This window comes from Aphelocoma coerulescens, chromosome 4 (genome assembly GCF_041296385.1).
Source record: "Aphelocoma coerulescens isolate FSJ_1873_10779 chromosome 4, UR_Acoe_1.0, whole genome shotgun sequence".
In the NCBI taxonomy this organism is placed as follows: domain Eukaryota; kingdom Metazoa; phylum Chordata; class Aves; order Passeriformes; family Corvidae; genus Aphelocoma; species Aphelocoma coerulescens.
In genome coordinates, this window is record NC_091017.1 from 60,836,235 (window position 1) to 60,859,684 (window position 23,450).

Sequence of the window (23,450 nt, forward strand, 5' to 3'; positions counted from 1 at the left end):
AGCAATCTCTAATGCAAGCAGAGAAACTGAAAGGAAATCTTAGGTCTGTTACAGGACCTTAAATCTGACAGTCTCTAGTGACACAGGAAAAGAAAAACATAGTCAATAAACACTGAGGGAAAATGGAAGGTGTAAATTTCACTTACATGTTTTTGGGACACTCTCCCCTCCCTGCACCTATAATTAGCAGGGATACACTTGCTTTGAAGTTCTGCCTTGGTTCACTTTGAGGCAACCCAGTTCCAACATGGCTACAGAGACTTTGGCACAGCTTCACTTTAAGAGATAGCTTTTGCAATTAAGACTTCCTGCTGGATTTGTTCTGTGAAGTATGTAATTGGCACTTTTGCTGATGCACTTTATTTCAACAAATTGTAAACATCTTTCTTGATTTTGTTTACCACTCCTCTTTGAATGCAGACACGCAGATTTCTCCTGTTAATGTTGCAAAGTGAATCAGATGAGCATGTTTATTGACACCTTCCAAGTTGCTTTTATTAGTAGCCCAGTATTAAGCTAGGAGGGAGGAGAGGAGGGAATTAGTCTCCCTTGCTGGGGGAACTCCTTCAACCAGGACTTTAGAACCAAAGGCTAACCCTGATCGGTTTTGCTGGGTTAAGGACAGGGTGGCACAGGACTTTGGCTACAGCTGAGATTGTGCCAATCAAACATCAATATACTCAACCATGACAGATAAGGTTTTTCCTGTACTCAGTGCTGTGCAATCAAGGTTCAGGTCAAGGAAATATCAGTAAAGGAAAGTGGGGACAGAATGTCTCTTCATTCTCTTCTGGCTGCAATTTCTATCTTATCCCTGAAAATCAAGCCAAACCCACTCTTAGTGTTACTCTTCCTAAGCAAGCCATCAGAGCCCTCAATTTAAATTAAGCATAAAAATCATTAATAGATACCACAGATAAATGAACATGCCCCTAAACCCTGGACTGGTATTTAAAGTCTTCCAAAATCATAGAAGCATCGAATGGTCTGGGTTGGAAGGGACCTTAAGGATCATCTAGTTCCAACACCCCTGCCATGGGCAGAGATGCCAGTCCTTTTATCAGGTTGCTCAGGCCACCATACAACCTAGTCTTAAACAGCTCCTGGGAGAAGGCATCAGATACATTGCTAAAAATATTTACATCCAGTTCTTTGTCTCCACTTTTCCTTAATACTCTCTTTAGACTGGGTCCATCCTTTCAAATTTTAAAAAGCACTGGCTCTCTTTGCCTTTATTTCTTATGTCATCAACGTAGCAAACCTTAAATCCAGGCAGTGTAAGGGAAGCCAATTTCATTTTAATATAAAACTGATTTCATTCACTCACACCCTCATCCACATACAAGCACCTGAATGTGCATGCTGAAGTAGTCAGCACAAAATTCAGGACTCCTTGTGACAACACAGAGAAAAGGGGACACCAGCTACTATGTTGTCAGCAAGAACAGGCTCACTATGGGAGGTAGGGCTCCTGGGGGGAGCTGTCAGAATTAAACCTGATAGGATTCTTTACTTTATCCTGTAGGTTAAGCCTGAGAACTGCATAAAACCAGGAGCAGGCATGACTATGTAATTGCAGAGCTGTGACACTGCCAGCTGGGAGCAGAAGCCATAACACCCCCTGTGGGCAGAATGCCAAACACCCCGGGGCCCTTACATCCCACTGTAACTTCCTTCAACCCTGAACTTTGCTGGCACCAATGGTCTACATGTGCTGATTTCCTTGCAGCAGCATTACTTAACCTAAAGGAATAATTAAATGCATTTTATTTACCTATAAGTGGCATTTCTTCTCTTCAGCTTACAGAGGTGGTATGTAGTTTTGGCTTTTTTTCTCAGAGCTCCTCAACAGGGCATTCTCCATAGAGATCCCTATGTCATTTTTCCTCTCTTATTCTTCCTACTGCATTATCAACTGATCCATGGTGAAGTTTTCCTTCCCCTCTCCAATTTGGGCTTCTTAGACTGCTACCATTGCTCCATGGCACAAGCTAAGCCAGCTCTTCCCCTAAACCAGCTTGTCAAGCAAGAAATCAGATTATTGTGGATGCAAATATGCCTCTAACAAGAATTTCTCTTGCTCCTTTCCAGTCGCATAAAATATTTTTCTCTCTCATGGAAGATATTAGTAGAGTTCTATAAACTATGAGCCCCTGCGACCTTGCAAACCTTTGTTTATAGTACAGTAGAAAAATATTTTGACAATGGATGTTTTAGGATTTTAGCCAATCACCCCATGGGGTGGCTGATCCTTTGACCAGTTAGACTATGAAGAAAAAAGTCCATAAAAGAGTTGTAAAATAATTAAATAAGGGAATCTTGCTGCACAGTGCCTGCCTGCTGGATCTCTCTTCTCCTCCCTATCACTGCAGGACACCGTGATAGATTATAGCCACAACTCCAAACGCAACAGCTAGTTCCAGGCTGCATGAGAGATCTCAGATGTTACTGCAGTAGGTAACAAGACACATGAACCAACTGACTACAGATACTAAACACAGGCCATATACTAAGGAATTTCCATGCTTACAGAGATGGCTTTCCCATTTTGTCAAGGTTTACAAATGGGGTTTAAGGCTTTTTTTTTTTTTAAGTAAGTTTTTCAAAGTCAAGGAGCATTAGGACCAGCTGTAGCTTTTGTTACAAAGCTACACATCTCTTGTCCCCTCTGCAAAAATAATAATAATAAAGCAAGCTTCTGTTCACTATTACTCTACATCCATCTCCTGTCTTTTTGAGCAGCTCAAGTGGCTGTTTACAAAGGAAGATGCAAATGTGCCATGAAATCCATGTAAGTGGGAGGCAATGGTACCACAGCATGTCCAGGTTGTGGAGCAAAACAGCACCAGCTGGTGAGAGACCAAAGCACACACAATGTGGCAAACTTTGAAGAGATCAGGCAGAAAAGGTATGGGCAAAAGGTCTGGAAAAGAGATTACACCAGTAAAGAACAGAAAATAAAAGTTGCATAAGATCTTAAAAAAAATAGTAATGTCAAATACAAAACAAACAGACATTAAAAAAGAGGCAGCAGTAAATGTTTCTTAGAGACCTAAAGATTTGTATTGCAGAGTGGATTGTGTGCATGCTTGCTGAGAATATAGAAGTTTTTTGACTACAAAACTATCGGTAAATAATAACTCCACACAGAAAAACGTTTACTGAGCCTTCAGTTAGCATAAGAGATCAGAGATCAAAATGGCAAGTGAGAAACCACCACACCCAGACACCACCAAAATCCTAAAATACTTCTAGATCTAGTACTTCTTATCACCCTTTTGAAAACAGATGCATAAACACATTACTGACATATTTATTACTACAGAAATCTGGCAGCAAAATAAATTTTAAAAAAGCTTGTCAGAAGGAATCACCAATGCATTCAGAAGCACTGACCACTGGTGTGTCTGTACAGTGTCATTGTGAAATGTACAATGTGCACATGGACTTATCCAAGCCAGACACAAAGCTCCCACTGACTCGAGTTTATCCAAGACTGGACTAGAAAGGTGCACAGAATAGCCTTAGGGAGACATCTGAAAGACATGCCCCTGTGACATGGGACACATCTGCTACTAAATCAAATTTAGGAACTACTGTGGGCAGGATAGATCAGATTTCCATATGCCCATGAACTAAAACTACTTAGCACGAAGCATAGCAGAACAATTACTTCTAAGCCCTTGATGTGACACCTCTAAGTCAGATCAGAAGCAAAAGTTTCCTTGAAGAACACAAGGCCAGGTTTAAGCTGACTGGGCTCTGTTATAACAGCAATTTCTTATTAAGCGTTAACTGCTCTACACAGAAAATATGGCACTTCTGGATGGGCATTTCTGCCCCTCCTGTCCTACAGCTTCAATGTGCCTTGCAACATGACCATCTGTTGGATGAGAATGATGAACAGTAAGCAGCTTTCAATGAGGTTGTTAGGAAAGGGAAAAACTCAGTCTCTTTCAAAACTGAGAGTGTGTTTAACCAGGGTCTCTCCCAAGCAGTTCAAAACCTTCAGAAGGCCACTTTTTTAAAGGTACTTAAAAATGGTGTATTTCAAAACAAGAGGATAAATTTAGTATTTGAATTTTGCAATGCCAAATAGCAATTTCAGAAGATTTATTTTTAAAGCACAGAGTGGAAACTTGGTCCTCCTCACAAATACAAGGTACACTCATTCTTCTGAAGGAAGCTCATGCATTTAGTAGCATTGTGCATTCAAAGAGCTGAGTTTTAAGTCAGTTAAGAATGACAGCTAGTAGGGAAAAAGAAAACATTTTAGATTTCTAAATGTTGTTTCTAGTTTCTTCTGCTTAGCACTACACCATGCCTACAGTAATATATAAATTGCAAGTAACATGTGTATGCTGAGGGCTATGCATGACATACAATGCCGAATCAGAATAAAAAATATACTCTCTGTTGAAATTTTTCATTACAAAAAATTCCACATGGAGAAGACAGGCTTTCAGGAACAAATTCACAGAAACTAGGCAGGCTGAGACATGCAAACATTTGACAGATCATGCACTGTGCACACACACATTGCACTGAGGACTAAAGAATTGCATAGATCAAAATGCTGTGTTACCAAGGACAGATGTTATCCAAGGAGCTTTTAAAACTATGTATTTAATTAACAGTTGCTAAATTTTGTTGTGTAACAAGTCTTACACTGATTTGGAATCTTAAGTTTTAGTTCTACAGGACATTTTCATACCCATTACTAGAACACAAATGTCTGAGAAGCTAAGAATTAGATTCCAAGTTTTGCTGGTTTTATACACAACTTTATTTTAATCTTTACAACAGTATTTGGGACTGAACAGCTTAGCTACAAAAACCTCAGCTGGTATTTCTTCTTCTCCTTACCTATTAAAAATGGCAAATAGAAAAGCTTTCAAAGCTTAAGCTGGTACCAAACCATGTGCCAGACAAAATAGAGTCAATAAAGGCACTCTAGAACACAGTCTTGGCTGAAAAGCAATACAGAATTCCAACTTGATTCAGCTGCTTGAGGAGGTACAGGATCCATCATCTCAGCAGCCTGAAGTCAGATTACTTTCTAACTAGTTAGACGACCTTTCAAATGTATCACTCCCAATCCCAGGGACTGTATTAATAATGTCCCTGCTTATTATAGCAGCCAGGATGAGTTTGAACTTGTTTTAATGTTTTCTGTTTATTCTTCAACACACAATTTCTTTGTGCCATTAAAAAAAGTATTTACAGTTCGGTCCTGTCCCTTTACTGTTATCAAAACCTATTTCAAGCATCCAGACTTGTCTCGTGTTCTTCAGTTTCATCAGGTAGTTCTTCAGCAGATGCATCACACACATTGTCCTGGCCGTCTGCAGACTGATTTGACTCATCAGGTTCCCCAGCTGCATTCTGAGCTGTTTCTTCTTCCTCTTCTTCCTCAACTTCCCCATCATCCTCTACATCCATCTCAAACACCCTGACATGGCGGAGGTTTGAACTTAGCTATAGAGACAGTAAGAAGTTCCTGTTAATGACTAAACAAGTAAAAACACCAATAGCATTTTGTCAGCCACTAGCTTTGAAAATAGCCCTTATCTTTGAAATGGAGGTTTCAGGGGAATTAGCAACTTTTTTATTGCTCAACAGGCTGAGAAGTAAAGCAAGCAGATTGATTACCTTCTGTTAAAGTTTTTCCATCCTGTGCTATTCAACAGGTATGACTGTACCCTGACACCCTCATAGCAGATTATGAGAAAATAATCTGTTTGTCATAAAAAAAAAAAAGGTAACTTTTAGGTTACCACTTTAGTCAGCATATTTTCTTTAATAGCTGACAGGCTTCTTCAGAGATACTGCACTTACCACACAAGAAACTTTTCTAATGCCATTTACAGAAACATACTGAGCTTTCATATTCTCTAGCACTCTCCACTGATTCTCCAAGAAGACAGTACGTGTGGGTATCTCACCGCTTCGCTCATCCAGCCTGCACATGGCAAAGAAAAAAGCAAAAAGCTGGTTCACAAGAAATAACTGCAGTTCTAAGAAAAGCCTCCAGATTCTTATGTCTAAATTTCATCATATGCAACAAGCAGCATAATAATGCTGCTACAGATACTCTAGAGCAGGAGATCCAACTGTAGAGACACAGCATATTCCAACTGAGTTAAAAATATCACAGCAGGTGAGAAGGGAGTTGTGAAGTCTGATCTTCCCACGAGAAACAGCTATGGCAGGAGGATGTGGGTGGCTTTCCTTCAAACCTCTCCTCTGCACAAAGGGGAGCTTCCGAACACAGTCCTGGACGCAGTGCCTCCCTTTACACAGAAGTTTGGCCTCCTTGACCTTTCAGATATGCATCACTACCCTGCTCACAGGGATTGTATGAAGACACTCCCTACCTATTACAGCAGCCAGGATTAGTTTGAACCTGCTCTTAATATTTTCTGTTCATTCTTCAATGCACAGTATCTTTGTGGCATAAAAAAATTAATTTACAGTTCAGTATGGCTCTTTATTTTGCAATAAAAATGCATCTTAAGCAAACCACCAGAAAAGAATGAGAGAAAAGTAAAAGCAAGGGAGACACAACTAAAAGATTGGGTTCACTGCTTGAACTACACTGGCTTTTGTGTGTGTGTTCACTTTCATCAGATGCTCTCCTCTACCTCTGTCAATGCAAACAGCAGTACCAGTTCTGATGTTTTAAGGTTAAGCTGACAGTATTTGTAAGGGTGACTACCAGGGAAAGAAGAAGAAATTCCTTTGAATTCTTATTACACAGCAGAGCTATATGAGCAGATATGCTGAAAACATCCTAATTGAAGTATTCTGACCAGCAAAGTTAATCTTCTAAAGAAAGGAAGATTTCTGATTCTACAAGGTGTCTTCAGCTGATCCTTGCATTTCATGACACCCATGCTACACATGTAGCATCAGTATCAAAAAACCCAAAACCAACCTCCCAAAAACCAGAAAACAAACTATTTAGGAAACTTTTATCTCCCCCATCCTACTCTCCTGGCACGAAAAGAGTTTGTGTCTTTAAAATATTTACACACACACAAAGTATTGAGTAACTGTACACAATTCTAATATTTGCTTCATTTGCTTTTCAGTTCTACATTTTTAGATTTGCTCAAAGTTTTCAATACCTTTCCATAGAATCCCAGATGAATTTCCTATCTTGGTCCTCATCCGTATATACTGAAGATAAAGGCAGCTGAGCCAAGACTCTCTCCTTCCCCTCTTGTTGCACGCTCTCCTTCAGAACTACAGTTACAGTTTCATCATCATAGAAGTGAGCATCCAAACAACTGTAGCATCTATAGGAAAATAATTTAGAAAGAATCAAGTAATATAAGAGAATGCAGAACTAAAATATTTTAAAGTTGCACAGCCTCATGTTAAAAAGTATTCGGTACTTAACAGTGAGCTTTATTGTAAATAATAAAACAGGTCAGTTGTGCAGCTATGACACTGAATGATAGCCATAACCTGGCAGACTCCTGTATCATGCAGGAAAAATTATTCTGAAAAGGGAAAAGAAAGCAAGGCACAAAAAAAAACTTACTAGCAATCTTCACATTTCAGATCAAACATAAGAAACAGTAAACATAAACATCAAAGAAAATTTAGAAATACAGCTGAAGGTACTGAGGGCAAACCATATCTGGCCTTTCTACATGAAAAGGACAAGTTTAGTCTATCATATGCCTTGTAAGATGGCTATATTCAGGCCTACCAAGTCTTATCTTACTTAAAGAACATCACAGAGATAAACAATACTTGTTTCCAGCCAGCTTTGTCTCTTGCACATGTGTTAAAGCTTCAGTTTTCAACTGGAAAACTAAAATTTACTTGACCTTGAGATGAAGCGCAAAGTCAGATTCTCACGACCCTGCAGCTTCATGCACCTGTGCCATTTCTTACAACCTGATTCACCCAGGTGAGTTAACTTCAAAGTCAACTTAATGCAAAAAACCACTAGGAAATATGATCTTTAATTCAGCAATCTGGAAGAAAAATCAAATATACTGACCTGGAGTCTGAGCTCTCATTTATACTGTTGTTCAAGAAGTTTCCAAACTCTACTGCAAGAATCCCATTACTGACAGACCTAGAACAACAGAGTTAATTATCTCAGTAATAAAAACTTTTCCCTTCACAGAGAATCCAAGATCTCTAATGGCAACTGTGGTACAAGATGCTGTAAGCCTATCTAAGCTTAGCACAATACATGGCTACATGCCAAAATTGTGATTGGCAGATGGGAACCTTTTCAATTCTTCTGCTCCTCAGAAAAATGGGACTAATGGAGTCAAATGGAAAACTACATCTGGCTTATGGGATACAGTTCTTTGCTGAACTCCTGGCTCAATTGTCCTAGTCTCATGTTCATTATGTTACTTGTTACTCCACAGCAAAAGAGGTTAGATTGTTTTGGGTATCAATGAGGGAGGAACTAGAAGTCACCACAGGGCAGTAATTCTGTCATCAGCAGCTGTCAACTGGAAACACAAAAGATAGTTTCACCATGTGCTTTCCTTAGCAGTAAAATTGCTTTACAACTTCCCATCCCATCACAATTCATTGTCTCCTCAAATTAAATGACACAAATTATAAAAATCAGTATTTTACAGAGAGGAGGAGTTTTTGTTGTTTTTAAACCCAGCTCATTTCAGCCATCCCACTGATAGAATGCAGCTTGAACAGTTGTATCAGCACAACCATGCTGTGACAAATCACACTGAGGACACAGAAACTCTGAAGGTACACAGATCCACACCCCAAAGAGATGCATTCTACTTTATGCACCTGTGAGTGCAGTCCCCATATTTCTAAAAGTATTAAATTACTGACTGCAACACCTTAATCAAAGAATACTATTTAAAGTAAGACAAAGCAACACTGGAACTGGGATTCTCTGTAATTCTGCACAAATAAGTAATTCTGTGAGCAGCAATCTAAATGAGTCTGATTTTTTCCTTATCCTAAAACCATCTTGGGTCTTGAAATTAGATTTTCTGCATCTAATACAACACAAACTTCTGTTGCAGTTTCCTGCTGCATTTCTTAATGTACTCCTCATTTTTTCTAGTATCCAAGAAAGACTGTACTCATGGTGCTCATTCCTTATTTTTACAAATAGATTTAAATTGTAACTGTCTCTGTACAAACGTGGCAAAGCTCACACACCACTTTTTCCCTCTTTTTGTCTTACCTGGAAGTGTCAGTATGTCTCCTCAAAATGTGTATTTTAGAAATAGAATTTTCTAACATGGTGAAGAGAACATAATGTAAATTAGACGTTTTGTCATTCCACCTGCAATGTGGGGGAAGAAATGAAAATTTAGATCAAGTTTTATTAACTGGTAAACAACAAGGAATAAGGAATAGCAGCATACTTACAGAAATGGTAATTTAAACAACTGAGGTGTGCAATCTTCACTGCAAAGGAAAGATAAAACAGTTTATAAAATGCTACTTATGCATGAGTTTTAGTTGCACATTTCTTTGGCTGCTTTTAGTAAAGAAATACCTTTGAGAAATTTTGTAGAGAGACATGCAGGCTGCTTGATGCACTGACTTCCCAATTACATCCTAACAAATACAATAAAAATAAGCCATAAAATACAGGCAATTATTCATAATTATGCATGTTTTTTAAGATAAAAAAACCCCAACCAACCAACAACCTCTGAGTACATCTGAAAGAAAAATCCACCAATATTTATCCTGGAATAAACATCCCTAATGCAAACACTATTGTCACTTCATACTCGTTTCATGTTTCTTCATATTAGACTAATGTATTACCAACTAACACAGTTATCTGGCACACAGCACACACACACACGTAATTAACATTAAAACCAGATCCCAATAATGTGGCAACAGAATATGTTAAACAAAAAAATCCCCTGCTATGCTTTCCCTAAGCAAAGGCTTGAGACATCCCAGCAGTGGTGAAATTGGACTATACCCAAGTTGTAGGCACTCAAAGGCAAAGAGTAAAGTTTCAGGCCTCGCTAAGCATGACTACTACCAGCTGACCACTGTCCCTAAAAGAAAGTTATCATTTATAAAAACTGAACTTACTGCTGGCTTTTGTAAACACTGATCAATGACCCCTTCCATTTGCCTTTTGACAAAATGCAGTGATTTCTCAGGATAGTAGGGAAACAGAAGTGGACTTTCTGTAAACAGATAAAGTTAATTTTAAAAATGCTTGTATCTCTATAAAAACATATTACACCATTATTATCACTAAAACCAGATTTTCTGAAGACTATTTTCCAAACAAAAATGCCACCATTTTCCCCCTTTTTATTGAATTAAATAGGCAGAAGAAGGTAACTGTGGTAAATTCTATTACACGACAGCTTATGCTATCAAGGTTTTACAATCTGTGGTTTCTAAAGTTAAAGTAGAATAATTTTCACTATCTGTTCATTATAGTCTCTCAGTTCTTTTTCACCACTAATTAACAAAATAGACTCCAGTGAAAGAGAACAAGCTAGGACACTTCCCCCAGGTATAACCTAAGCATAACTATTACTTTATTGAACTGGAATTAAGATATCCTAAAATAGACATCTTCTGGGATTCCTTCCAAGCCAACACTTCTGAGACTGGTACAGAAAAGATGGGGAACTCCCAATATCCAGAAAATGGCAATTAACTGGGTAAGCAGCTACATAAACCCTCTGCAAAATAACAAGGCCCATTTATTTTATTCTACTCGGATGAAGACCAATGAGTAACATAACAGAAGTAACTCATAAGCATGAAAAAAGATTACTCTTCTACATTTGTTACATTCTACATATAGCTTGCACTCACTTCTTTTTTTAACAAAAGCACGTTACCTTTAAGATGAGTACTATCCTTCAGAAAGTTAAACCACTGGTTTCCCTCTGTATTAGGTGGTGATACGAGGTCATCATCTTCATCTTTCAAGTACTAGAAAAGAAACACACGTTTTTAAGACTGCAGTTTAAGAATAGGGAACATTAGAATTCACCTGCACTATTGCCCCTAGTGAGTATATTAAACATTTCTTGTTAAATTAATATGCCATAACCTTGAAACTAAATATTCCACCCCATCCAGAAACAGTAAGAAAAATCAACTACTGTTTTAAGATCACATGGTGATGTTCCCCTAAGAAACTGATTTTTAAACCAAGTCTGATCACAAATGTTTTGAAATCCAGTGTTTAATGTCATAAGGACAACAAATATACCAGTTTTACTGAAGCTGGCTTTTACAGTTTTACTACAGCCGCAAAATGTTTTTGTCTTTTCCTAAAAATACAGTATGTGCAAGGTGAAGCTACAAGGCATGGTTTTAAACCTTCATTTCCCTAATAATAAGGGGAAACAATTAGAAAACTCTCTTTTACCATTACTGGTATGTGAAACACAGAGCAAATGGGCCAGGGAAGAAAAATGGACACAGCTTTAAAAACTTCTCTATCTAAGGATTTTCTCATTTGTATTTTTTGCGTTTATTCCTTAGCTCTTTACCTGGCCAACTCTTTCCACGTTGAAGTATTTTCCTTTACGATTGTAAAGTTCTGGTGCCTAAAAAAATAATGCAAACAAACCCATTATTTAAACACAAAGTTAACGAGAAGTAGTGAACAAAAAGATGATCAAATTATTGTATTCTAACATTTTTCAGACTCAGCTCTTGTCAGCAAAAATACAGTCAAATTATATACTTGGAAAACCAGTATCACTTACCTCATTGAAGTGCTCCGTAAGAAAATCAGCAACAAATGTGATATCTTTTTGAGTCATCTAAAAGGAAAAAAAAACAGTGACAAAAGCAAAGAGTAAGAAATACCTTCCAGTGAGCACAGAACACACATTGTATAGGCTGCACAAGCACAGCTTCCTCAGCCTGCGCTCCTAGGGCAAATGTTCCAGCGTCCAACCTCCTTGGGAGTGCTCTGCTGAACTCATCCCAGACCATTCTTGTTTGTCTTGTACAGGATGGTCCCAAACTGGAAATGCAACCTGACAAGTGCTAAATACGGACAGTAACTACTTCCCTTGAACTCCTGGCCATGCTCTTATTACTACAGCCTTGGTCACCCCTGCCCACCTTTATCAGGGCACACTGCTGGCTCATGCCCAGCTTGCATCCCGTGATTCCTGCATCATCTTGGCAGAGCTGACATCTTCCCAGCCACATGGGCTCCAGCTGTGCAGTCACAGGGGGTTAACCCACCCCACAACAGAACCTTGCATTTTGTCCTTGATGAACTGCAGGAGGTCCCTACCTGTCCATTCTTCTGGCCTATCTATTTCTGGAAGGTATCTCTGCCCTGAAATGAGGGCAGTGTGACAGTGGCTGCAAAGCCAACACAGGTATTATTATATTATTGTATTATGGTATTATTATATTATTATATTATTATATATTCCATCTCCTCTACTGGGGCATTGATAAAGATATTAAAATCTCACTCTGGTTAACTTTGTCACTTAGGGCACATAAAGGGCTGCTATACAGAGGCCTTGCATACAAAGTGTACAAAATACAGTAGTGTTAACAAGGAAAACAGAAAAAGTAATTCATGCACGACAGCATGTTAGTATGAAAGTACAGGCATCAACTTTCTCAAAAAAATGACACAGACACTATCCTTTAAGTTCTGGAACAAAAAGAAACCTTTAATTCTGCTTTCAAGTTGAGCAGAATATAGAGGATATCACCATTTATCAGAAAATGTTACTATTACCTTGTTCAGCTCTGGAAGCACATGGTCTTCTGACATCCTCAACATGGCTGAGGGAAAAATGATATTCTTATTGCATTAATACTGTTTTCCTAATATTCTTCGTTTTTCATGTCTATGTAATAAGCCACTACTGTTAGAAAAGATTAATTCATCCAAAGCAAAAGAGCCTGGAATGAAGAATTACAAATGGAGACTGAAATTAAGTCTCACTAGACCCACTAGCTTACAAATTTTGAAGAATTTGTATCTTTAATCTTTTCCAACTGCATTCTACCCTGTATGAGACTGAGACAAAATTATTATGAAAAGGGCTCATAAGAATTTGTTCATGTCCATAATAAAGAGTACTAAAATGGATATATGTAAAATACATTAAAACTGTCATGCTCAGAATAATGTGTTTTAAGAGAATTTCACAGGAGTAATTTTAAATCAGCAAGGCTTGGATAAAGTTCTCTGTTTAGTTTGAAACCAAACACAGTGAACATAGCATTATGACAGAGAACTCTGATAGTTGTGCTTTCTGCAATTTTCTAAATTAGAACTATTATATTCCTGCTAGTAAGTGCTAACACTGCATATCTGGGGCTTTTACACTATCTGGTACCACTTAGGTTTTGTAAAGTAGTTTTAAAATGATCAAATAGAAGTTATAAACTTGTTCATAAACACTTTATAAAAACAAGCAGCCTAAAATACAGCATTCTGCACTTCCTTTCAACATTTTCTCTGCAGCTGCCCAGACACAACTGAAGGTGGCTACTAAGTGCATCTGGACATTCAGAGACTATTTCCATCTGTGCAGAACCTTACATGTAACTAGGCTGTCACAGGAGAAAACAGCAAGTAACCGAGTAAAAGAGAATCAGGCTATACTTCAAACTAAGACTAAAAAAAGTCCTTTATTTTTCTCCAAATCAAGACCAGCAAATTGATCATGAATCAGAAAACAGTTTGGAGCAGCATTACAGGTCAAGTATATACAATACCCACTCTACATACACTAATTTTAATTGAGAACTACCAAATTTATAATCTGTGTTTAATATTATAATTATGCTTGCCTCATCAACTATATCCCTTTACATGTCCAGAAATTTTCTATGATAGAAAAAAAATAGACAGTTATAACTAAGATTGGCCTAATTACTTGCCTGCATTTCAATGCTTACAGGATAAAAGATACTGGATGGTTACTATGTTACCAATCTTACCAACATATAGCCATCGAAAAAATGCCTTGAAGTTTTTCATACTACTGTCGATAACTCTAAACAAGAAACAAGAAAAGAAATTACAAAATCTGAATGTCACAAGCTGCTCCAGGCTTAAGTGCCATCTTTACCACAGAAAGGCCTGCAAGCACTACCAGTTTTTTCAAAATGCCCGGTGCAACATTTCAAGTAAGACTGTTCTTGTGGTCTGAGTCTGACATGCAGTGAGACAAGATGAAAGCTCACCACCAAAAGAGGATTCTTGCTCCCCCAACCTTCTCTAATCCCAAACACATCCATCTCCTTCAACACAAGACTGAATAGGAATGGTTTTTAAACTCTCCAGACTTTATACTTACTGAAGCAGCTCATTTGCCTTCAGGATGAAAGAACCAACAGCAGTAATAGCCTCTGTAAAAAAAGCTAACCGTTATTATTAAGCTTTCAGAAGTGAAATCAAAGCAGGTAGGTAGCACACACACTACTGTACCGTCAATTCCGGATGCGTCTAATCCCAGAGACTCGTATTTTTGTTTCCATAAAGCCATTCCTTTCAATTCACTCAAGTGGTATAACAGTGCCTCAGAGCCACTAGGAAGGCAAAGGTAAAAAGTGTAATATTTTATTCACCCTCTGAAAAATCAGTGCTCTGCTGCATACTTCATTTTTATCATTTAATGCACAAAGTGCAAAATTTTACAAGGTAGTCTGACATGTACAAGAGGTAAAAGAGAGAAAAGCAAATGTTGTCCCAATGATTTTAACCACCACATAAAGTTAGCATGAATATTTTGCATAGATCCTATAAAACACACCAGGCAGCAATTTACAGGTGATGTGTCATGGAGATTGTTCAAAATACATCAATAGTTCTCTACTATGCAAAAGTAAAATAATACATTTTGCCATGATCACAGTCTCCAAAGCAGCACACCTACATAAAAAGCACCACCAACACAGCATATTATTTGCCATTTAAACTATAATTCCTTGGAAATTCTGTGACTTACCTCTGCAAATGACTTATAACCAACTTTTGTATACTGGAATAGGAAGACTCTATGGACTGACCAAGTTTTTTTAAACCCTGTTAACAAAGAAATACAATCATATAATAATGTTCGTTAACATAAAAATGATTAAAAGATATTGGAATAGATTCGTTTAGTATGTTTAAAAAATATTAACATACCTTTACTGTCAGTTGGTTCATTAGTAATGCCTGAAGTTCCAGACTGAAGAAGGTGGGGAAGAGAACCAAATAGGCATGTAATTTGTGTTTCAACATCAAGTGCAAAGGCATGCTCAGATAAAACAACAGTAACTACCTTGCTTTGCCCCATAACAACAGCTGCATAAACTCATCCTGAACAGAAGTGGTTGTATTCTTTTCCTGTCAGTCAAAATGATTGAAATAGATTGGTGAAGAGGTTAAATCCAGGCTACCAAATTATCTCACAAACACTTCAGTTAGAGTATTTCAGAGAACCCACCCATATCCTTGAATGTTGAAATCAGACTACTGATCACTGAAAATTTTCTGATCACTGAGAATTTTTAGTATTTCAAGTAATTTTCAATTGCATTACCCAATAAAAATTGTAAGCAGTTTGCCATCACCAAGAATCTATTTAAAAAAATAAATTACATTACATTATTCATTAACTTCTGTCCATAGTCAATGAACACAAAATTCAAGCAAATCCAAGAGCATCTTAAACATGGATAATTATATGTGCTCTATTGAACTAGGTTGTAAGTGTTGTTACTCAACAATTACAGTAATCAGTTTATCAATGACTTAAGTACAAATAGCCCAATCTTAAACAGAAAGCAACTGATCAACAGCTGGGCAAGCTGTTGATTTTTTAAAAATTCAGAATAAATAAAATAAAGTATCACATGCAATCATGCTTGATTGTACGCAGGTACCTTCAGCATCAGAGCACTTGACACAATAGATTTCAGCTCCCTCCAAACTTACAGACTGTTCTCTGGAGGCATCATGCTTAAACATTAAGATATGCAGTAGACTAACAAGAACAACAGAACTACTGCAAAAAGTGTTTTTCCAAAAGGATGGTTAATCCTACAGTACCTGTACAAACTTTGTTAGTCGTGAGTCCATCTGCATCAGTATTTCTTCCCATGCTTCACACATGCATGTCAATGACAACTTTATATACTGTAATACAGAAACTGCCATTATTACTATTTCCTTTCTCCCCTTTGACAACACATTCAAAAACTGGACGTTACAATACAAAAGGAAGATATACTGTAGATCTTAACATAAAAATTATTATCAAATTCCAGGTTGGAGCTCTACATTTACTTAAAACTAACTCAAGCTTCTTGCTAGAAAACATTTATTTCACTTGCATTAGAATGTCAAAACCTGCAAGAACCACAAGACTAAAAGGATGGCGTAACACAACTGTACCTGTAACAGAGTTGAAATGTGAGTAAACTTCCGGGCCATTCGAGTCACCTCAGGTAAGTAACTTGATAATAGGCTAGTGTCCAACTATAACAAATGAAACAAGCAACAGTTAACATATGATTTGTCTTGCAACAATATATAGATTACAGAAATTAAAAGACAGATTGGAAGGACCCACAGAAAATCTCTCAGTTCTCATTTCCTTAAGGTTGATTTTAAGAGGAAAATACATTTAATTCAAAGAAGCAATAACTATTTTTAATACATCTATAAAAACCCCTGATAAGATTCCACATTTTGGAGTTTTAACAGTAATAGTTTTAAGGATGACTGTTCTGGATAGACAGGACAATCGAAAGCATTGCCGTTATGCCTTTGTGTGCAGAATGAAGAAAATCCAAATCATGGTAACTGTAATTGAATAAATTAATGTTATTTTAAAAGTAGTATTTTAAAAGAAAGCCTCAGATCATCATTGTCAGTCTCATCAGTGAAACTGCATGTTAACATCATAAATTCAAAAGCTAAATTGGGGTGAATTTCAGAAAGACTGAAACTGGTAATTTGTGTTTTCTTTGCAAATAATGGGAAAGCAATAAAGCTACCAGATGTAATTTAAAAAGCAGTTTTACTTTTAAAAAACATTTTAAAATTAGTTTACTTGCCTGAAAATATGTTATCTCTGCTTCGCTGTCTGAAGAGCTTTGTATCTCTGTAATAACTGACAGTGATTTCAAATCACTAGACAAACATAGTCCACGACAAGAACCTGCCACCTGAAGGATTCCAGTTTACAAGTTAATAAAACATTTCATTTCCTCCAAGATATATTTACTGCTCTAACACACTGACATATAAAGAAGACTGTGTTCAATGACATGTAAAAACAACATGTAATTGTCAGCTACTGCTAAGGAATAAACCTGCTCTTTTTATTGTGTATCAACACTGAACTTTGAAACAAGATGTTCAATTTCCCAGTTCAATTTCTTTCCACCAATGACCAACAACCTAATCAATCCGTTCCTTTAAAATTCAGCAGTCCACTTTCATTTATGTGTAAGCATACGTATATTTTGACTCAATTCAGGTGTAGTTGGGTATATTATGAAGAAAAAATATGGAAAGGAGCTAAACATACCCCAGTTACTGTAGCAATCTTGAACATTCCATAAGCATAAATCTCAATAAATCCTGAGCTGCCACCAAGGACAAGAGCATTAAGTCTATAAAAATAGAAGAATGTGTTGATAAGCATACTGAAAGAAATTTGAATGCACAGATATCCTTCTTAATACTTAAATTCCATTCCTTTAATAATGTTCCTCTAAAGAATCACTGCACAAAAAGAAATACTGTGCTACCTTCCACAATCCAAGAAATTTAAAAGCAAACAAACAAATTAGCTTGGACTTTATTGATAAAACCTACCTCTAACATTTACCTTAAGAGTATCAATTACTACATTAACTGAGAGAATAGGGAAAAAATAGCACAGTTTAGTCACAGAGTTCTTTTTCACTAAAAGTAACGAGTTTCTAGCAACAGTCCCCTTACAGGCTGCAAGCATTCTTACAAGCTACTTTGAGTTTATCCTGACTATATGCAGAGGAAGTTTGTCACAGTCACTCAGTGGCACTCTTCAGCAAAACCTCAAAGACAGTAACAGCCACAGAAGTAACAACAGCATCAGAAACAGAAACCCAGTTCAAAGAATAGAGTCTGGGACAGACAGGTCTGCGTTTTGCTCACTTATTAACACTAATGTGCTACACTGGTTTCGGAAAATGCCTACAAATACAAGAAAATGAACTGCAACTTCTGCCTGTTACATACCTAAATAAATATTCATTGAAGCAGAATGTTTCTGTTAAAGCCAACACAGAACTTAGCAAAACAGTATCATAAAAACTTTTGGTTTGATTGAGCAGATGAAGGGAGCAGAGAATTCACAAAGCTCCTACACCACAGACAGCTCGCTCTCTCTCAAGCAAGGAAATCCTATTGTAAGAAGACCTATCAAGTTTTAAAAAGGAGAAACTGGTGATAGAGATGCAAATTTGAATTAAGGAGGATGGTTCTCAGTGGTGAGACGGTAAGGAACAGTGAAATGGAAAAAACAAGGCACAGACATTAAGTGCCCTCCTCAAAAAAGCAGCACAAGGCACTGCACAAAGCCAGTCTCAGTCTGCTAAATTACATTTCCACCAGCTGCTCTTCATGTGTTTCCTAATAACAGATGTTTATTTTAAAGTAACATGAATACAGCTAGTTTCAGAGCTACTTTTAAGTTTAGATTTGTCACACTCATACAAACCCCCAGGAATTCTCTGTATAGAACAAGCATCCACAAATGTCTCCAAGACCATCTTAACTAACACATAAATCAGCCTTCAAATGCACTGCAAGAAATCTTCTAAGAAAAAGAAGATATGACACCAACAGCAGTTGCTCATGAAGTGCATAAAGTGCCTTATAAACCCTCTATACTGAGGGGAAAAGGTGTAAACTGATGGAAACTTTAATACATTCTTTGAACTTTATCTTTGTACATAAAAAAAAAGACATTCCATGTAATTTCTCTGAGACTTTAGAAACAATCATTAATAACTTAAAAGTAAACTCGCTTATCCATTATTTTATACTTTTAGAAAAGCATCCAAACAAAAAACCTCAACCAACAGCAACCCACAGACAGAATTTACCTGACATCACCCAGAAGCTTCATAATCTCATCTGACTTTTCTTCACTGAAAATACAAAACATGTGATTAGGCCTTATGTAGCCTGTCTCAATACCAGAAAACAAAATAAAACAAAAAAATAGAGAGTTACAATATGACAATTTCTTACCTGAAAATTTTTGCAGTGGTACTGTAACTGAAAACAAAAGAATTACTCTCAGTAACAATGATCAGACATCTGTAGGGCATTAAAGACAAAATAACAACAACAAATAAAAATGGTATCTTCTCAAGCTTACTAGCATAACACTTACTTTTTTGGTAGTGCTGGTAATTTAGGCAAAAGGAGGTTTGATTCATCCTCAGCATTGTAAAAGGAAGTGAGAAGACTGAAAAATAAGTAATACTGTCTTTAGTACCCAAGCTGTAAAAATGAGAAGAGACTTTCTTTTTAACTCCAAAGTTAGAGCATATATTCAATACATTATGTAAATGGGAATTAGAAATATCAGAGGATAGTCCTTTATGGGACCTTTAATAATTTATCAAGTGATCAAATTAATAAAAGAACTGAAAATCTTTTATTTCCAGTGAATAAAGTTTGTATCTGCGGGCTCAGACGTTTGTCACCAAATCCTTCATTACCTGTAATGCAGTTCTGGCCAGAGGCTTTCTGTTTAAACTTTTTCCAAACCTGCAGTACAACTTACCCACACCTCAGAACAGCTAAAGACACATTGCAGTGAGAGGAAGATCAAAGCACAACACCTAATATCCCATCTTAGATATGTCAGAAGGATGAGATTCCCAGTAAGAAGCTAAGCCTATCCCCACCAGGAGAAGAATGTTAGAGTGATTTAAGACAGTTATTTTCTTGCTATTTTAAGACTGTTGCTTACTGGAGGTGAGGGGGGAAATCCTCAAGTCAGGAGCTTACACCACCTGCCTCCTTTAAATGAATGTTTTATTTAATTATGTTGTTGCACTGCCATAAGGTGCATATCAGAGGTTTCTTTAAGACAACAGAAATAGGGACCATGATGTCCTCCAGCTCACAAGTGCTGCTGAGAATTGTTCAAACACACAGAGTTCATGGTCACTAGGGATAATCTGACTTCCTGAATAACAGAATTGCCAATGGAATTGGATGTAGCACCAAAGACACAACACGAAAGATGTAAACGCCAAAATAAAGATCTTGAAAATGCAGAAGAAAGATTTAAATGTAACACTTATTCTGATTAACAAAACAGATGAACATTATTATAATTAGTTTAATAAATTGATTGGTGTTGAAGCAAACTGGATCAGAAGACAGGCTGTACATGCTTACACTAGACTAAGCAGCTCTTAAGAGGGATAAGCACAAGATCATGCTGAAATCTGATGTATAACCTAAAGAACAACAAGAGTAAGGTACCAGCACTCAAAACAACCACATGAAAAGCATCTATTCTAAAAAAAGGAAAATTTTAGCCAAGTGGCAAAAAACCCCACAGCTATGGAATATTGTATTATTTTATGTGACTGCTTGTAACATTCCAAGTATAAACTATCAGTAAGGTGGCACTACGTAGCCCGTGATTTATTTCGTCAGACTCACCTGCTTTCCTCAGTTACTTCCATCCAATGCATGTATGTAATAGATAAGTCCACAGAGAAGGAGTGCAAGCTTTCAGGTTTTTCTACATCACACAGAATAATCCGCTTGGTATCAGCAAGGCCAAAAGCCAAAACTAGAGAAAGACAAGTGAAATGTATAAATAACTAAGGTGCAAAACTGTATTTTACACTGACCTAGAAAACAATGTGCCTTCAAAGCCAACTACTGGACACTTTTCTTTGTCTGTTTACAGTCCTTCCAAACTCTCATTTGAAATCTACTTAGTCGTGAAAGTCTGAACTCCTGTCATGTTTGAGGTGATAAATTTAAGGCAAAGGCCTGATTTCACAATTATTTACCTACGTGTTGAACTGAACATGCTTCTAACACTTCTAACAATAGTTCTGATAAAGTAGATGTTTCCAATTTTGTAAACTTGAGTACAATATTGTATATAAAGACTTTCCACCAGAAAGGTTTGGGTTTTATTGCAACAAAATACAAATTAGGAGTTGCTGAGCAACTTCTGCATCACTTTCTTCCTAACTTTCTTCATCCATAATAGCAAACAGCAGGCAGAGGCTTCTGTACTTACTTCCTTGTAATCACAGGTAATCAGCTTAAAAAGAAGTTTCTTAAACTCTTCAGATGATATCATAAAACAATATAGGTAATTTTTATCCACATGTCATGGAAGAAGATTGTTCCCATTCTCCCACCTCCAGTAAATTAAAAATTAACTGATTTCTAGCATAAGTTTATTAAACTACTAAATTCAACATTATTTCTGTTAATAAGGAAAAGACTTTTTTTTTCTTCTCTGGTCTATAACTAGAGCAATTTTAGCCTATGATATTTCACCCATGATAAGCAAGCTAAATTCTTCAATCAATCCTGATCAGACAGCTTCTTCCTCTCCCGATAAATTTTGTAGTTCATACAAAATATCCTGCTTAGTTAGGAGGTTGAAATTTTGCTATAACCTGAAAAGCAGCATTTGGGACATAAACCTGGCTGACAAATCTTTCTTCCAATTGCATTCAACGGTGTTAATTTCTCTATTACTGTGAATGAACCTATATAAAATTAAGCTACCCTTCTCTTCAAACACACTTTACTTGAAAATTTCCTTCACAGATGAGAGGTATCATCATTCATGATTTCCCATGGGACTTTATTGCACCATATCACCTCATATACTTGACATTACTTTTGCCATCTGGTCTCCAAGCAAGAGCAGTCACTTCTTTTCCTGTATTTTCATTTGGAGGCAAACTCCACACTCGTTGGAAGTTTGCAAGCCGATGAAGTAAAACCTACAAAGCAAATGCATTAAAGGCAAACTTAAACCACATTCTCCCACTAATAAAAGTGTGTAAATCAGTCCAAGATGCACAGAGTTTTTTACCAGTTTTAAATGCCTGTGTCTTAAACACCACCTGCTCCTCTAGCAGATGATTCACTCCTATATTCTTTTAGAAGGCAGCATACAGTTTACAGCAATACAGAGAAATAAGCTGAACCTTGCATAAGAATACAAGCGCCTAATCAACAGGGGTTACCCATCACCTCTCTAGCAGACACCCCGAAAGCACAAGTCTTGTCTTCATGTACGATCACAGACTGCAGTTCCGGGGGAAAAAGTACTCAAAAGTAGATTTAATTTAAATAGGAACTTTCATGCACTTTAAAATCCCACAAACACAAGCAACGAGAGCATCAAACGTGAATTTGCTCGGAAATTAGAATGCAAAAGGTGAAGGGGCAGTAAGTATTAAGAAGCTTGATTTTAAAAAATTGCTATTCCTAAATGCTTGGCCAGGCATACAAGAAACATGCCCCAAGTAACAGCAAAGGCATCTCGGCCTGCAGGGAGAGGCAGCGCCCGTCCCTTCCGTGCTCCTTCCCCGGCGCCCGCACTCACCTCCCCCGCTCTGTTGGCCAGGGCGATGAGGTCCCTTTTGGGGGACCAGGACATGAACACGACCTCCTGTGGCAGCTGCTTCTCGCCCACCTGCCTGAAGGCGGGCATGGCTGCGGGGCTCCGCCGCGACCCGCCGGGCCTCTGCTCCCGCTTCCGGGGGCGGTGCTCGGGAGCCGCGGCAAGGAGCGGGGCGGGGCGGGCCTCGGGAGCCGCGGAGGTGATCTGGGAGCGGGGCGGGCCTCGGGAGCCGCGGAGGTGATCTGGGAGCGGGACGGGCCTCGGGAGCCGCGGAGGTGATCTGGGAGCGGGACGGGCCTCGGGAGCCGCGGAGGTGATCTGGGAGCGGGGCGGGCCTCGGGAGCCGCGGAGGTGATCTGGGAGCGGGGCGGGCCTCGGGAGCCGCGGAGGTGATCTGGGAGCGGGACGGGCCTCGGCAGCGAGGCCGCCGCAGCGCCGAGCCCGGGCGGGCGTGGAGTGGCGGGTCAGGCTCTTCCGCTCCGCCCACTTACTAAGTATTATTTAGTACGAAATACTTTTTTTCAAGCCCCTTTTCGATTTGGAAAGAAATTTTTAAGAAGTCACAAGCCATCCCGGGAGAAGACTGTAGCTAACACAGCTTGAATTCCAAGAACTCGTGCCTTCCCATCACCTACCCTCACTTCCTCCCTTGCCTCGCGTCCTCCAATACCGACACAAAACCAGAGCATCCGCCAGTACCTGACCTCTCCGCAGTACTCCCCTTAACGTCCAATAGCCACCAAATTAGGCCAATAGCTAATCCTAATTACAAAATTGTACAGACACATGGTAAGGGCTGTCTTAGTTCACTCAGTTGTTTTCGGGGGTTTTTTT

General features: G+C 38.1%; 1 protein-coding gene across 1 annotated transcript; it reads right to left on the reverse strand.

Annotated features, from left to right (window-relative positions):
* Positions 1–3,040: 3,040 nt before the first annotated feature.
* On the reverse strand, positions 3,041–23,109 carry ANAPC4 (anaphase promoting complex subunit 4). The gene is made up of 28 exons (XM_069014316.1): positions 22,599–23,109; positions 21,885–21,990; positions 20,675–20,807; positions 19,386–19,460; positions 19,241–19,267; positions 19,093–19,137; positions 17,529–17,613; positions 17,053–17,163; positions 16,388–16,471; positions 16,043–16,129; positions 15,273–15,337; positions 15,137–15,179; positions 14,955–15,031; positions 14,435–14,535; positions 14,304–14,355; positions 13,945–14,000; positions 12,731–12,777; positions 11,727–11,783; positions 11,508–11,564; positions 10,848–10,941; positions 10,078–10,175; positions 9,518–9,579; positions 9,388–9,426; positions 9,200–9,301; positions 8,018–8,095; positions 7,131–7,301; positions 5,839–5,962; positions 3,041–5,478 (listed from the first exon to the last, which is right to left on the reverse strand). Exons 1-28 carry the CDS (start codon positions 22,704–22,706, stop codon positions 5,263–5,265), a joined length of 2,400 nt encoding a protein of 799 aa, XP_068870417.1. The 5' UTR covers positions 22,707–23,109; the 3' UTR covers positions 3,041–5,262.
* Positions 23,110–23,450: the final 341 nt, after the last annotated feature.

Excerpts from the sequence above, each read along its gene's own strand:
- ANAPC4 (XM_069014316.1), bottom strand. The coding sequence starts at position 22,706 with ATGCCCGCCTTCAGGCAGGTGGGCGAGAAGCAGCTGCCACAGGAGGTC. Across the intron at positions 15,180-15,272 it reads TTGTTATGGGGCAAAGCAAG|TCTGGAACTTCAGGCATTAC; the intron begins GTAGTTACTGTT and ends CACCTTCTTCAG. Across the intron at positions 7,302-8,017 it reads AATGAGAGCTCAGACTCCAG|ATGCTACAGTTGTTTGGATG; the intron begins GTCAGTATATTT and ends ATTTTCCTATAG.